The sequence below is a fragment of the Electrophorus electricus genome, chromosome 19 (genome assembly GCF_041902795.1).
Source record: "Electrophorus electricus isolate QZ-2024a chromosome 19, ASM4190279v1, whole genome shotgun sequence".
Lineage (NCBI taxonomy): Eukaryota > Metazoa > Chordata > Actinopteri > Gymnotiformes > Gymnotidae > Electrophorus > Electrophorus electricus.
The window spans coordinates 4,872,840-4,890,066 of record NC_137515.1 but is presented as its reverse complement, the minus strand read 5'-3'; the positions used below and the strand labels follow the sequence as shown (position 1 = coordinate 4,890,066).

At 38.3% G+C, this 17,227-nt stretch overlaps 1 protein-coding gene and 1 pseudogene across 5 annotated transcripts in view; both read right to left on the bottom strand.

Moving 5' to 3' along the window:
- The window catches only part of LOC113588740 (protocadherin gamma-C5-like), a 206,808-nt gene that overhangs the window by 179,481 nt on the left and 10,100 nt on the right, over positions 1 to 17,227 (bottom strand). For 3 of the 5 annotated variants that reach the window (XM_081702172.1, XM_081702173.1, XM_081702182.1), the window contains exon 1: positions 1,148 to 3,682. The exons of the other annotated variants lie outside the window; for them this stretch is intronic. In XM_081702172.1, the coding sequence (XP_081558298.1) occupies positions 1,148 to 3,550 (2,403 nt within the window). In that variant the 5' untranslated portion in view covers positions 3,551 to 3,682. Of the gene's footprint in view, positions 1 to 1,147; positions 3,683 to 17,227 lie in introns of those variants that run through there. 5 annotated transcript variants of the gene reach the window in all.
- LOC118242838 (protocadherin gamma-A11 pseudogene) lies at positions 12,787 to 15,487 on the bottom strand (annotated as a pseudogene).

Below are 17,227 nucleotides of genomic sequence, written 5' to 3'. Positions count from 1 at the left end.
AGTAAGAGATAAAGACAGGGGAAAAAAAAATCTACATTTACTGTATAATAAGATAAAACTGAAGTTATATACCTAGAAACAATGGGAGACATTATGTGTAACTATGATTTAAAGTAGGCATCAGCAGCAGCACAATGAACAACTATTATTTCTGCTGTTCTATCTCCCTCAAATTCTGTGATCAATGTTTAAACTGACACAGCCCAAATAGCCCAACCACACATTTCACATCCCTGATAATATCAACTGAAGGTCTGCTGTTCAGAGCACTGCATAATGAAAGGGATTTACCAAAATATTTAGGCTAAAAGCTAAAATGTGAATAAACATCCATCAAAAATTATGTTTCTATAAATATTTAAATTTTATAAATCTTAAAAAAAAAAAAAATGTAGGCAGTGATAGCTCAGGGGTACCTGACTTGTAATCGGAAGGTTGCTGGTTAAAGCCCCCCCACCAAGTTGCTACTGTTGGGCCCCTGAGCAAGGCCCTTAACCCTCAGTTGCTCAAGTTGTATTCAGTCATAATTGTAAGTCGCTTTGGATAAAAGCATCAGCTAAATGCCATAAATGTAAATGTAAATAAAATATAATTATTTTATTTAAAAAATAAATAAATAAATAAATAATAATAATAATAATAATAATAATAATAATAATAATAATAAATGTATGCTCATTCTATAAACATCAATCAAAATTAGAAAAACAAGTCTTTACTGAATCATGCTGAAATCTAACTATGTATGTTAGAAAATTGCATGTAAACTGGAATTAAAAAGAATGGATTTCAGTATAAAAACTAAAAAGTAAAACATCAAAAAAGAATCTTTGTGCCAAAGAATTAGCGCTTAAATCGGGACTTAACAATGACCCAGCCACAGAAGCAAAGCATAAACACAACAATAGGTGCCAGATAATTTTGAAGAGGTATCACAAAATAAAAGAGCCATATGCAGTCGATACTATTAAATGCTAGAAAATTCTGTGAAATCTATATTTAAAGCAGGCAATATTTGAGGATCACTAAAGCCATTTATATTAAAGAGATAAAGTATAAAATGGTTGTTTCCATATATATTTAATCAAAAATGGTGCTTATCTTTCACAAACAGACAGAAAAATTCAATACGTTCGGAAATGCTTACCTTAGAATCGGATGAAGCAACAGTGAATAAGTGCTCTTCAAATGGATCAATTTGATTTTGAATCCTGTTGAGGGTATGAGTTGAAGGCAGTGTGTTCTCATTATATGATGCGACAAATTTGAAGTCACTGGTGCGTGAGCCTGTTGTTAGATACGTGTCATAATTGTAAGAACTGCGGAGAGTTCCAGCTCCCTCCACCTCTGCATAGTTGGGAGGGAGATACGCACTGGGAATGGCGACTGCTCCATCAAACAACAGTCTGGGCTTTCTCCTGTGACAAAATCTCGCAGCCAGGATCAGAATAATGAAAGTCAGAAAGAAGGTGGACACAGAAACGAGTGCGATGATCAAATATGATGTTAGTTTGGAGTTGCTCTCCTCATAAGTCATGTCTTTAAGTTCTGGAACTTCAGCGAGGTTGTCAGAAATAAGTAAATACACAGAACAGGTAGCAGAGAGAGGAGGTTGTCCATTATCTTTCACTGAGATAACGAGGTTCTGCTTCATGCTGTCAGATTCAGTAATGTCCCTCAGTGCCCTGATCTCTCCACTATGGAGACCAATGGTGAAAAGTCCTGGATCAGTAGACTTCACAATCTGATATGACAGCCATGCATTCTGTCCAGAGTCAGCGTCCACAGCAATCACTTTGGAGACCAGAGAGCCTGACAGAGAAGCTTTAGGGACCATCTCAGTCATTAAAGTCTTTCCCTCAGGAGCAGGGTATAATATCTGTGGAGAGTTATCATTCTCATCTGTTATGAACACATTCAGAGTGACGTTGCTGCTGAGTGGAGGAGAGCCATTATCTCTGGCTACAACTTGAACTTTGAAGTTTCTGAACTGCTCATAGTCAAATGACCTCACAGCATGGATCACCCCTGTGTCTGCATTAATGGATATAACTGATGAAACTGGGACACCATTGACTTCACTGGACACCAGAAAATACTGTACTGTGCCATTCTGCCTCCAGTCTGGGTCTCTCGCACTAACAGAACAGATAGAGGTGCCTGGTTTGTTGTTTTCCATGACATAAGCACTGTAGGATTGCGCTCCAAATACAGGTGGATTATCATTCACATCTGATACCATTAAATGAATAGTCTTGGAGGAGGATAATGGAGGGGAACCTCCATCAGTAGCAGTGATAGTTATATTGTAATAGGCTTCTGTCTCTCGATCCAGTGGGTTTGTTGTTGCCAGAGAGAAATAGTTCTTAATTGATGGATTTAATTTAAAAGGAACATTGTGCTGAATGGAGCATCTGATCTGTCGATTATCTCCTGAATCTTTATCCTTTACATTAATAATGGCCACCTCAGTGCCCAAAATAGAATTCTCAGGGATATGATTGTTGAGAAATGTAATAATAATTTTTGGAGCATTATCATTTACATCAGTGATATCTATAATAACATTTGCAGTGGATGCTAAACCAGATCCATCTTTGGCCTGGATTCCAATTTCATAGTATGTTTCCAATTCATAATCGATGTCTCCGATTACCTTGATTTGTCCAGTAGATTTATCAATCATGAATAACTGTGCTGCATTATCACTAATGCGACTGAATTCATAAGAGACTGCCCCATTTGCTCCTTCGTCAGCGTCCACTGCACTCACGGTAACTACTTCTGTGCCCAATGGCGCGTTTTCAGCCAGAGCGACTTTATATACCTCCTGAGTAAACACTGGAATATTATCGTTAGCATCCAGCACAGTGATGTGTATACTAGCAGATCCCGATCTCTGAGGAGTCCCGCCATCAACTGCGGTAAGAATCAAATTAATTTCCTTATGTTGTTCACGATCCAACTCTTTATCCAATACAAATTCAGCATATTTCCTTCCCTTCGCGTTATCCTGTACAGACAAAACAAAATGATCATTCTTCTGGAGCGAATAGTCCTTAATTCCGTTTTGTCCGATATCAGAGTCATGCGCTTCATCCAAACGGAAACGCTGCCCTTTCAGAGCCGATTCGGGAATTTCGAACGTAATGCGCTCGTTAAGAAATTTTGGAGCATTATCATTAACATCCTCAATATTCAGTGAAATGCGGTGAACCTCTAGAGGATTTGCCAACACAAGCTCATAATTCAACATGCAGTTAATTCTTGAATCACAAAGCCTCTCTCTGTCGATTGTCTCTGACACGATCAAATCTCCTGTACTCAGGTTAATATCAGTATACCGTTTGCTGCTGTCCTCCGTGTTTATTCCGGCCTTACGTTCTGATAATCGCTGAGCATCGAGTCCGAGATCTTTAGCAATATTTCCAATTACATACTGGCGTCTGGTTTCCTCTGGAACTGTATAGCTCAGATCTCCTCGGGCGGCACGCAAATGACAGAAAAATAACGCCATGAACAGAGAAGATAACGGATTCCTCCCTCCCATACTGGCAGAGGTGAAATGCTGCTATATCAGTTTATTCCACGTAACGACTTTGTAATGTTAAATTCGCTATATATTTTTCGGTAAATCCTTGTCCTTGTATTATAAAGAACGGACTACTCAATTTCGTTTAGCGGTTGCCTTTGCCCTCATAAAAATGTGCAACTGAGTATTTAAGAGATGGGCGTAAAGGTTCGGGAGATTAAGTGATGGTGAACAGCGACGCTCTGAGTATTTTAGGTTTACAGCAAGTACCGTAAGTCTAGTTTGTCAAAGGACTTTAGTTAAGACAAAAATATACCTTAAGATACCAAAATATAAAAGCATCAAGTGAAATTCAAATTGTGGAACGGACATAACTACCATCAATAACGGACTTTTCCGCCGTTAGTACGTCTGCGCATACAATCTGGGCGCAATGAGAACGTACGGTGCAGAATACCGACGGAGTAACGGCACATAAATGCTGAAGTAAAATCGGTTTTAAGTTCATAAAATTAAATGGCGTAAATTACAATATTCATTATCAATTTATAACCTCAAAAATCAGGCAACAAAAGTTATAACCGACGAATAAAGAACGACTGCAAATCTCCCAAAGAAAGATGCAATTTAAAACATATTGATAAAATTCGACTGTGCCTTTAAAATGTAAGATGAAAAAAGAATCGTAGAGAATCACTTTATTATGTACGTTTTACTGGTGCTAATGTATTTTATGGAATATTTGTACAAAATATGACGTTTCACACTGAGAGTGTTCATGTTTAGTTTGCTTATAATACTGTATGCCTACTAGCAGAATAATTATACGGTAAACTTTTATTTCAGAACAACGGAGAACTCCCAGCCGTACTCATTTTGACTATACGGATTCCGTCGGCCTTCAGTTTTCTAAACTTAACAACGCAGTTAACAACCACACTCAGTTTTCTGTTTTCTTCTCCAAATACTTTGTACCATATTTCCTAGTAGAAGGTAACACACACTTGATAACATACATTTGCTAACTCACCAGGAATTTCCAATTTATTGTTGGAAAAACAATCATCAGCTGACAAACGCCAGTGACTCATCAAATGTCATACTAACAAATAATGGATTTAAATTGCAATAAAATATACATAGCCACGATGGATGATTGGTGGAAACACTACTTGTTTAAGTTATCATTTCAAATAATGAAATATGCAATATATTTTAAATAAATGTAGTAAGACTTCACATTTGCAAAGAAAAACTATTTTCACAAACATTGCAGCTTTGCACAAAGGGCTATGTTTTGAAATATGGTAAAACAATTGAGTCAGGACTTTAAATTTAAAAAATAGATAGATAGATAGATAGATAGATAGATAGATAGATAGATAGATAGATAGATAGATAGATAGATAGATAGATAGATAGATAGATAGATAGATAGATAGATAGATAGATAGTCAGTCACAATGCATCTCTGTCTTTGCACATAGTAAAAACACCAGAAGTAGTTAGCAGTGCTTAACATGTTGCCATATAAAATTTGTTTTGGGTCTTGTGTCATAAAACAATAAATCAGAAATTATGAGCCAAAAAGACATGCAAAACAGTTGAGAAAAGCGTCAGTTAAAATAAACATGTGTTGAAAGGCCTACAGCCATGACTGGGCATCAAACCCATGACCCTCAGACATAGACAAGTGCTCGGAGTATTCTGATACCACCAAGACTAATAATGAATTTAGTCAAGAACATTAATAAAATAATTCATATTTAATTTATAAATTGACAAAAAGTGAAGTTTAAACCCAGAAGTACCCTTCTTCTGTAATGTCTACAGCAGAGGTACTGGTATACATTATGTGTAACTATTATTTGTACATTGTAACGTTTGCCCGAGTACCGAAGGGCATGGAGCAGGACGCACAGACTTCCTCGACAAGGACGAACATTTAATTGAAACAAAGACAAGGGCACTTACATGATTTACAAACAATAAACACCACACGGTTAACATGGAACAAACACGATAAACACGGTAACATTTAACACCAACACCTTACGTCAACAATAACTGACAACACTGCACACAATGACAAGAGTTTAAATACCGATAGACTAACACAATACAGGTGTGTGCAGGTGTGGCTATGAAACAGGATCCTCCCACTGCACGTGGCGGGCCAAACCACGTGCTGGCGGGAGGCGTAACGCATGTCTAGTTATATAAAAGACTTTAGTTAGACAAGCATGTACCTTATGCTACTAAAATAATTTTTACTGGATTGTGAAAGTATCGGGAATAAAAGCATCAAATGGTATTCACGGTAAAGTGCATAAGAATTAGAATGGATAACCGAGATTTCCGCAGTTGGTATATGTCTATCTGCCCTTACAGAATGAGCATTGTAAATGCTTCCGGTGCAGACAAACGGCTGGGACAATAGCAAATACACGCCTCTGGAAAATTGTAGTTCAACTGATAACAATTAAGGGATTAAATTATGCTATTCATTGTTGATATATAACGTCAAAAATCATGGAACAAAAGTTATAACCCACGACCAAAGAACTGCAAAGCTCTCAAAGAAGATGCAGTTTAAAGCACAGTAAAAAAATTCGACTCTGCTTGAGGAATGTAGTATGAAAATAAGAATCGCAGAGCAACACGTTATTTACAGTGCATTGAAGAAAATGCTTATTGTTTGAGCAAAGTATGACATTTCATGCTGATAAGGTTCGTGTTTAATGGCCTTACATTTCGGTACGCCCACAACAGATCAGAAGGATCGTAACCTATAATTCCAGTACCATGGATAGCTCCCACGTCGACTCTGGCTCTATAGATTGCGTCAGGCTTCACAATTTTAAGTTGACACAGCTGACGTTAACACAATCTATTTTTCTACCAAACATATTATAAAACGTGTCCTAATAGAACGTAAAGAACACTTGCTAATTAGTGATAGACAAGAACCTGTTCACATGATGAAATGACTGGTGGTGACACTAAATGTTTAAATTATAATTTCAAAGTCACAACTATTCATTATATGTGGAATTAATTTACTTAGACTTTAAAAGATAAAAGGAATACAAAGAGATTAAGCTGTTGTATGAAACATGGTAACCTGTGAAACATTTCTGTCAGGACTTTCAATTACTATCTATTAAAAATCCACATTGCCACAACACATCCCAGTCTGCAAACAGCAACAAACAGAAGTAGTTAATAAGGCTTATCATGCTGCTATAGACACTTTGTTTTGGAAGTTGTGTCATAAAGTAGCAAATCAGCAATTATGAGACAAATAGAGATGCAAAGCACTTGAAAAAAGGTCCAGTTTAAGTAAAAATGTTCTGAAAGGCCCACAGCCATGACAAAGCATCAAAGCCATGACCTTCAGACATAGAAAGGACAGCTCAGTTACCACTAACATTAGTGAGGGACAGAGACAGGAAAAATAAAATAATAATTCTAAATGTACTGTGTAAAATCAAATGTGAAGTTATAAACCTAGAAGCACTGGAAGACATCAGGTGAAATTATGATTTAAAATACACAACAACAGCAGCACCAAAGAACAACTATTATTTATGCTGTTCTATCTCTCTCAAATGGTTGTATTAATATTTCAATGGACACAGCCCAAATAACAAAACCATAGATTTCACATCCCTGATAATATCAACTGAAAGTCTGCTGTCCAGAGCACTGCATAATGAAAGAGAGTTACAGAAAATATTTAGGCTAAAAGCTAAAATATGAATAAACATCCATCAAAAGAAAGATGTTTCTATAAATATCCTAATTTTTTAAAACGTCATAGTTTTTTTTTTAAATGTAGGATCATTCTAGAAACATCCCTCAAAATTAGAAACATGTGTCGTCAATGAATCATGCTAAAATCCAACTATGTATATTAGAAAATGCATATGAACTGGATTGAAACTAATGGACTTCAGGGTAAAAACAAAATGGAAAAGTAAAACATCAAAAATAATTTTTCTGCCAAAGAATTAGCACTAATTAAAATTAGCACTGAACAATGTCCCAGACACAGAAGCAAAGCATAAACACAACAATAGGTTCCATAGAATTTTAGAGCGATATCACAAAATGAAAGAGCCATATGCGGTCAATACTATTAAATGCTAGAAAATTCTGTGAAATCTATATTTAAAGCAGGCAATATTTGAGAAGCACTAAAGCCATTTATATAAAGAGATAAAGTTTGAAAGGGCTGATTCCATATATATTTAATCTAAAATTGTGTTTATATTTCACAAACAGGCATAAAATTTCAATACATCTGGAAATGCTTACCTCAGAATCTGATGAAGCAACAGTGAAGGAATTCTCTTCAAATGGATCAATCTGATTTTGAATTCTGTTGAGGGTATGAGTTGAAGGCAGTGTGTTCTCATTATAAGACGTGACAAATTTGAAGTCACTGCTGCGTGAGCCTGTTGTTAGATATGTGTCATAATTGTAAGAACTGCAGAGAGTTCCAGCTCCCTCCACCTCTGCATAGTTGGGAGGGAGATACGCACTGGGAATGGCGACTGCTCCATCAAACAACAGTCTGGGCTTTCTCCTGTGACAAAACCTCACAGCCAGGATCAGAATAATGAAAGTCAGAAAGAAGGTGGACACAGAAACGAGTGCGATGATCAAATAAGATGTTAGTTTGGAGTTGCTCTCCTCATAAGTCATGTCTTTAAGTTCTGGAACTTCAGCAAGGTTGTCAGAAATAAGTAAATACACAGAACAGGTAGAAGAGAGAGGAGGTTGTCCATTATCTTTCACTGAGATAACGAGGTTCTGCTTCATGCTGTCAGATGCAGTAATGTCCCTCACTGCCCTGATCTCTCCATTGTGGAGACCAATGGTGAAAAGTCCCAGATCAGTAGACTTCACAATCTGATACGACAGCCATGCATTCTGTCCTGAGTCAGCATCCACAGCAATCACCTTGGAGATCAGAGAGCCTGAGAGAGCAGCTTTAGGGACCATCTCAGTCATTAAAGACCTACCCTCTGGAGCAGGGTATAATATTTGTGGAGAGTTATCATTCTCATCTGTTATGAACACACTCATGGTCACATTGCTGCTGAGTGGAGGAGAGCCATTGTCTCTGGCTACAACCTGAACTTTGAACTTTCTGAACTGCTCATAGTCAAATGACCTCACAGCATGGATTACCCCTGTGTCTGCATTAATGGATATAAATGAGGACACTGGAACACCATTGACCTCACTGGACACCAGAGAATACAGTACTGTGCCATTCTGCCTCCAGTCTGGATCTCTCGCACTAACAGAACAGATAGAGGTGCCTGGTTTGTTGTTTTCCATGACATAGGCATTGTAGGATTGCTCTCCAAATACAGGTGGATTATCATTGACATCTGATACCATTAAATGAATAGTCTTGGAGGAGGATAATGGAGGGGAACCTCCATCAGTAGCAGTAATAGTTATATTGTAATAGGCTTCTGTCTCTCGATCCAGTGGGTTTGTTGTTGCCAGGGAGAAATAGTTCTTAATGGATGGATTTATTTTGAAAGGAACATTTTGCTGAATGGAGCAACTGATCTGTCGATTATCTCCTGAATCTTTATCCTGTACATTTATAATGGCCGCCTCAGTGCCCACAATGGCATTCTCAGGGATATGATTGTTCAGAGATGTGATGATCATTTTTGGAGCATTATCATTTACATCAGTGATATCTATAATGACATTTGCAGTGGATGCTAAACCAGATCCGTCTTTGGCCTGCATTCCAATTTCATAGTACGTTCCCTTTTCATAATCAATGTCTCCGATTACCTTGATTTGTCCAGTACGTTTATCAATCATGAATAGCTGTGCTGCATTATCAGCAATGCGACTGAATTCATAAGAGACTGCCCCATTTGCTCCTTCATCAGCGTCTACTGCACTCACGGTAACTACTTCTGTGCCCAACGGCGCGTTTTCCGCTAGAACAACTTTATATACCTCCTGAGTAAACACTGGAACATTATCGTTAGCATCCAGCACAGTGATGTGTATAATAGCAGATCCCGATCTCTGAGGACTCCCGCCATCAACTGCGGTAAGAATCAAATTAATTTCCTTCTGTTGTTCACGATCCAACTCTTTCTTCAATACAAGTTCAGCAAATTTCCTTCCGTTCGCGTTATCGTGTACAGACAAAACAAAATGATTATTCTTCTGGAGCAAATAGTCCTTAATTCCGTTCAGTCCGATATCAGAGTCATGCGCTTCATCCAAACGGAAACTCTGCCCTTTCAAAGCGGACTCGCGAATTTCAAATGTAATGCGCTCGTTAAGAAATTTTGGCGCATTATCATTAACATCCTCAATATTCAGTGAAATGTGGTGAACCTCTAGGGGATTTGCCAACACAAGCTCATAATTCAACATGCAGTTAATTCTTGAATCACAAAGAATTTCTCTGTCGATTGTCTCTGCCACGATCAAATCTCCTGTACTCAGGTTAATATCAGTATACCGTTTGCTGCTGTCCTCCGTGTTTATTCCGGCTTTACGTGCTGACAGTAGCTGAGTATCGAGTCCGAGATCTTTAGCAATATTTCCAATCACATACTGGCGTCTGGTTTCCTCAGGGACTGTATAGCTCAGATCTCCTCGGGCGGCACGCAAATGACAGATAAATAAAGCTATGAGCAGAGAAGATAACGTAAGTGTAAGCTTCCTCCATCCCATGTTGGCTGAGATGAAATGCTTCTCTCTCTTTCAATTCCACTTAACGTTGTTAACGTAATATCTCAATATTTTCAACTAAATCGTATTCGATTTTAAAAAGACCAGACTACTCCATTTTTCCTGGCGACTGCGCTTGCTCTCATAGAATCGTGCAGCTGAATATTTAAGAGATGGGCGGAAAGGAGATGCACCGAAGTGATGGTGAACAGCGACGCTCTGAGTAATTTGGATTTACTACATGTACCGCATGACTAGTCCTACAAAAGACGTCAGTAAGACAAGCATGTACTTTACACTGTTAAAATAGTGTTTACTGGATTGTGAAGTTAACGGGAATAAAAGCAACAAACGGTATTCATGATACAGTTCAGAAGTATTAGAATGAATAACAGATCTTCGCAATTGGTATATGTCTATCTGCCCTTACACACTGAGCGTTGTGAAGGCTTACTGTGCTGAAAACCGCCGGGGCAATAGCGAATTAGACGCAATAGGAAGATCGTTGTTCAACTTATATCAATAAAGTGATTCATTTACTATATTCTTTGTGGATATATAACTTCAGAAATCAAGGAACAAAAATTATAACCGATGAACAAAGAACAACTGCAAAGCTCTCAAATGAAGATGCAGTTTTAAAGCACAGTGAAAATATTTGATTCTACGTGTAGAATGGAAGATGAAAGTAAGAATCGCAGGCAACCAAGTTACGTTTATTGCTTAATATTTTTGAAAAATATAACGTTTCATACTGATAGGATTCGTGTTTAGTGGCATTACAGTACCGTACGCCCACAATAGAATAGATGGCTCGTAACGTATTATTTCAGAACCAAGGATAGCACCCACTGCGGCTTTTGCCCTATAGATTGCGTCGGGTTTCACAGTTTTAGAACATGACAACTCTGACATTAAAAATCTCTACTTTTCTGTTTTTCGACTTAACATATTATGAACTGCGTCCTAACAAAAGGTAACGTGCATTAGCTAATTAGTAATAGAAAGAACAAGCACCAGCTAAAGTTGTTTAAAAAATCAGCAGAACCAATGCTAATTCTACGGGAGTTTCCAATTTACTGATGGAAAAAAAAACAATATGCTTGTTAAAAACTCTTTGGATTCAAAGATTCATACCAACATATTTAATGTATACAAGTTGCAATGCAAAATATATACCCTCTTCACATTATGAAATGACTGGTGGTGACACTAAATGTTTAAATTATAATTTTAAAGTCACAACTATTCATTATATGTGGAATTAATTTACTTAGACTTCAAAAGTTAAAAGAATACCATTCACATACTCTACAGCTTTGCACAAGTAGGCATTAAGCTGTTTTGTAAAACATGGTAACCTGTGAAACATTTCTGTCAGGACTTTCAATTACTTTCCATTAAAAATTAACATTGCAACGGCACATCCCAGTCTATTCACACAGTATCAAACCAAAGTACTTAATAAGGCTCATCATGTTGCCATAGACACTTTGTTATGGGACTTGTGATATAAAGTACCAAATCAGCAATTATGAGCCAACAAGATGCAAAACACTTGACAAAAGCTTCAGTTTAAGTAAAAATGTGCTGAAATTCCCACAGCCATGACAAGGCATCAAACACATGACCTTCAAATATAGAAATGACTACTTGGTTACCACTAATATTAGTAAGAGATAAAGACAGGGGAAAAAAAATCTACATTTACTGTATAATAAGATAAAACTGAAGTTATATACCTAGAAACACTGGGAGACATTATGTGTAACTATGATTTAAAGTAGGCATCAGCAGCAGCACAATGAACAACTATTATTTCTGCTGTTCTATCTCCCTCAAATTGTGTGATCAATGTTTAAACTGACACAGCCCAAATAGCCCAACCACACATTTCACATCCCTGATAATATCAACTGAAGGTCTGCTGTTCAGAGCACTGCATAATGAAAGGGATTTACCAAAATATTTAGGCTAAAAGCTAAAATGTGAATAAACATCCATCAAAAATTATGTTTCTATAAATATTTAAATTTTATAAATCTTTAAAAAAAAAAAAATGTAGGCAGTGGTAGCTCAGGGGTACCTGACTTGTAATCGGAAGGTTGCTGGTTAAAGCCCCCCCACCAAGTTGCTACTGTTGGGCCCCTGAGCAAGGCCCTTAACCCGCAGTTGCTCAAGTTGTATTCAGTCATAATTGTAAGTCGCTTTGGATAAAAGCATCAGCTAAATGCCATAAATGTAAATGTAAATAAAATATAATTATTTTATATAAAAAAATTAAAAATAAATAAATAAATAATAATAATAATAATAATAATAATAATAATAATAATAATAATAATAATAAATGTATGCTCATTCTATAAACATCAATCAAAATTAGAAAAACAAGTCTTTACTGAATCATGCTGAAATCTAACTATGTATGTTAGAAAATTGCATGTAAACTGGAATTAAAAAGAATGGATTTCAGTATAAAAACTAAAAAGTAAAACATCAAAAATAATCTTTGTGCCAAAGAATTAGCGCTTAAATCGGGACTTAACAATGACCCAGCCACAGAAGCAAAGCATAAACACAACAATAGGTGCCAGATAATTTTGAAGAGGTATCACAAAATAAAAGAGCCATATGCAGTCGATACTATTAAATGCTAGAAAATTCTGTGAAATCTATATTTAAAGCAGGCAATATTTGAGGATCACTAAAGCCATTTATATTAAAGAGATAAAGTAGAAAATGGTTGTTTCCATATATATTTAATCAAAAATGGTGCATATCTTTCACAAACAAACAGAAAAGTTCAATACTTCCGGAAATGCTTACCTTAGAATCGGATGAAGCAACAGTGAATAAGTTCTCTTCAAATGGATCAAATTGATTTTGAATCCTGTTGAGGGTATGAGTTGAAGGCAGTGTGTTCTCATTATATGATGCGACAAATTTGAAGTCACTGGTGCGTGAGCCTGTTGTTAGATACGTGTCATAATTGTAAGAACTGCGGAGAGTTCCAGCTCCCTCCACCTCTGCATAGTTGGGAGGGAGATACGCACTGGGAATGGCGACTGCTCCATCAAACAACAGTCTGGGCTTTCTCTTGTGACAAAACCTCACAGCCAGGATCAGAATAATGAAAGTCAGAAAGAAGGTGGACACAGAAACGAGTGCGATGATCAAATAAGATGTTAGTTTGGAGTTGCTCTCCTCATAAGTCATGTCTTTAAGTTCTGGAACTTCAGCAAGGTTGTCAGAAATAAGTAAATAAACAGAACAGGTAGCAGAGAGAGGAGGTTGTCCATTATCTTTCACTGAGATAACAAGGTTTTGCTTCATGCTGTCAGATTCAGTAATGTCCCTCAGTGCCCTGATCTCTCCACTATGGAGACCAATGGTGAAAAGTCCTGGATCAGTAGACTTCACAATCTGATATGACAGCCATGCATTCTGTCCTGAGTCAGCATCCACAGCAATCACCTTGGAGACCAGAGAGCCTGACAGAGAAGCTTTAGGGACCATCTCAGTCATTAAAGACTTTCCCTCAGGTGCAGGGTATAATATCTGTGGAGAGTTATCATTCTCATCTGTTATGAACACACTCACAGTCACATTACTGCTGAGTGGAGGAGAGCCATTGTCTCTGGCTACAACCTGGACTTTGAAGTTTCTGAACTGCTCATAGTCAAATGACCTCACAGCATGGATCACCCCTGTGTCTGCATTAATGGATATAAATGAGGACACTGGAACACCATTGACCTCACTGGACACCAGAGAATACAGTACTGTACCATTCTGCCTCCAGTCTGGGTCTCTCGCACTAACAGAACAGATAGAGGTGCCTGGTTTGTTGTTCTCAGTCATATAAGCACCATAATCTATCTTTTCAAATACAGGTGGGTTGTCATTGACATCAGAAACTGATAAATGAATAGATTTAGATGAAGACAATGCTGGTGTTCCCTCATCTACAGCAATAATAGTTATATTAAAATATGAAACTATTTCACGATCCACCCCAGTTGTTATGATTATGGAATAATAATTCTTTATCGACGGATTTAATTTAAAAGGAACATTTTCTTGAATGAAACAACGGACCTGACGATTTTGCCCGGAGTCTTCGTCCTGAACGTTGACGATGCCCACCTCTGTCCCAGGAATGACGTTTTCAGGGAACGGGTTGATGAGGGACTTAATGACAATCTTCGGACTGTTATCGTTCACGTCAGTGACTTCGACAACCACTTTTGCGTCAGAGGCCGATCCCAGCCCATCTTTTGCCTGTACACGCATTTCATAGTAAGACTCTTCCTCGAAATCTACAGGACCGGTCACCTTAATTTCACCATTAAGCTTGTCCAGTGAAAATATCCTAGCAGCTTTATCAGACATTCGACTAAACTCGTACATTACTTCTCCATTTACACCCGCGTCTGCATCTGTCGCGTTCACGCTTACTACGACCGTGCCCATAGGGGCATTTTCTGGTAGATTTACTTTATACACAGGTTGAGTAAACACGGGAGAATTATCGTTAGCATCCAGCACAGTAACATGTATAACGGCGGTGCCTGACCTTTCCGGATCCCCACCATCTGTGGCTGTTAGAAACAATGTAACCTCCTGCTCTTTCTCGCGATCGAGTTCTTTATCAAGTACTAACTCTGCGTAGTTTCCTCCGTCTGAATTTGTACCGACATGTAAAGAGAAATGACCGTTTCTTCCAAGAGAATATCCCTGAACTGCGTTTTGTCCTAAATCTGCATCGTGGGCTTCTCCCAAGAAAAAAGTAGTCCCCTTAACTGCGGACTCGCTAATTTCGAGTTTAATTTTATCGGAGGAAAATTGTGGTGCATTATCATTTATATCCTGAATTTGCACAACAACGCTATGAAGCTCTAACGGTTTCTCTAGGACCAATTCGTATTTAAGAAGACACATCTGACGCGAGCCGCAGAGCTCCTCTCTGTCTCCGGGCTCCGAAACAATAAGGGCTCCAGTCCGTGTATCTAGCTCACTAAAACGTTTACTGACGCCGTCTGCATCCAAACGTGCATTCCTGGACACAAGTGTTTTAGCGTCCAGTCGGAGATCCTTAGCTGGGTTTCCCACAACATATCCTCGTTTCATCTCCTCTGGAACTGAATATCTTAGATCGCCATTACTGAGATGGAGCGCGAGAATGAGAATAAAGCAAATAGGCGACTTCGACAATCCTCTCATCTTTAGTTCTTTGCGAGAGCTTTTCTCCACGCAGTTATATAAAATCCGTCAGTTTTGTTCAAGTTAAGCGAGATTTCGCACGTTTGCTCTGCATACACATGTCCGTGTAAATGCTGCCGAATTTGCATGTCGCTTCGTCACGGTAATGGACGGGTGGATTTTTCAGCGCTGCGTGTACAGCTGGTAAATAGCAACCCCATGAGTATTTAGAGGAAACTGCCACTGTCGTACAAAAAAAAAAAAAAATCCTCATAAGATCTACCATCGTAAGAACAATAATTAGCATGACGGAAATCATTTTTGAACTTTTTCCGGACAATTGTATTTATACAGAAGATGTCAGTTATCCTGGGCCAAACCAGTTTCACTTACGGCCCAGCCCACTCACTTCATACTAGAAACCACAACATCGTAAACTCGTCACAGGGGTCATCAAGTTGGCACTTCCTTTCATCTGTGTTTCACTGAATTATGCCCACAACATCTCCAGAAAGCTCAGTAATGAGGTCTGGTTCCAGACCCAGCCCTTCCAAGCTCACTTTTAAATCAACCCCATGCAAAACCTCTTTCAATGTAAGCAAACATTGGCCTGTGTGGCGACTAAGGCCGTATCCGGCCCCACTAACACCGCTAATGTATGCTCAGTGCCACCCGTTCCATATGGACTTTACCTACTACACCAGCAAGCATTTCGCAACACAGTGGATGCATATCGGCCTCCCTGGTGACTAAGATGATAGCCAGCCCCATCAGCATACCCAGTGCCACCGTTTCCACCTGGACTCCCATTGTAGACATGACAAAACAATCCACTCACCTGCCCAGTCCCCCACATGTCTGATACATCAGACACCTCAGCCATTCATATGTATAATGCAACTCATCTCAACTAGTCTATGCTCTCTTCATCCTCAACCACTGACTAAACCTTTTTTAGTTATTTCAGATAATTCCTTCACAAGTACCCTTAGTTTACAACCTCTAAAACCAAATTCCACAAGCAATGATGTGGCAGACATAGCTTGAAGTCCCATAGCATATATAGGCCTATAGGCCCACGATCTCTCACCTCAGCCACCAAGCCTGCATATTTCAGGTTTGCCCTTTAAAAAAACTTTATCAGCTGCATCCTCAAATAGAATCATTAACTCTATAAAATAAACTATCCGTTTAATTTTAGAGTACGAAACCATATAGTTAAAGCCAATACATTGTAGGACTTGTAATATATTTTTGTTTTTAACTTACATCTGTTACCAATTTCCTATCTTGCCCATTAACCAACCCTACCGATATTTATAGCCTGCGCTCTGTCTCCAATACAGTGTCCCTTGGGCACAAACCTAATCACTCTATTCGTATCAGTACTATACAAATAATTAACTATGCACTTATTATTGAATAAATATGCTAATAAACTAAGCACTTTATTGTCTCCACGTATTATCATCACCGCGACAAACCTTACATGCGGATAAAATACCCTGCCGCATTCCGACCCCGTTCATTATTTACAACTAGATCTTCTACTATTCAATTTTCAAGGTTTTGTGGAGTTGTAAGGGGGTCGTAGGTCCCTCAACAATTTAATGCAACATTGCCAACAACTCTCGCCAGGTCATTCGTCACGTCTCTAAACTTTCGCAGTGAAGCCGTTGGCCCCGTTTTCCCTGCGACACTTCTGCTGTGCGCTGTTTTTCCTCTTCCTGTTCAAGACTAAATTTTTGTCTGCTCTCTGGC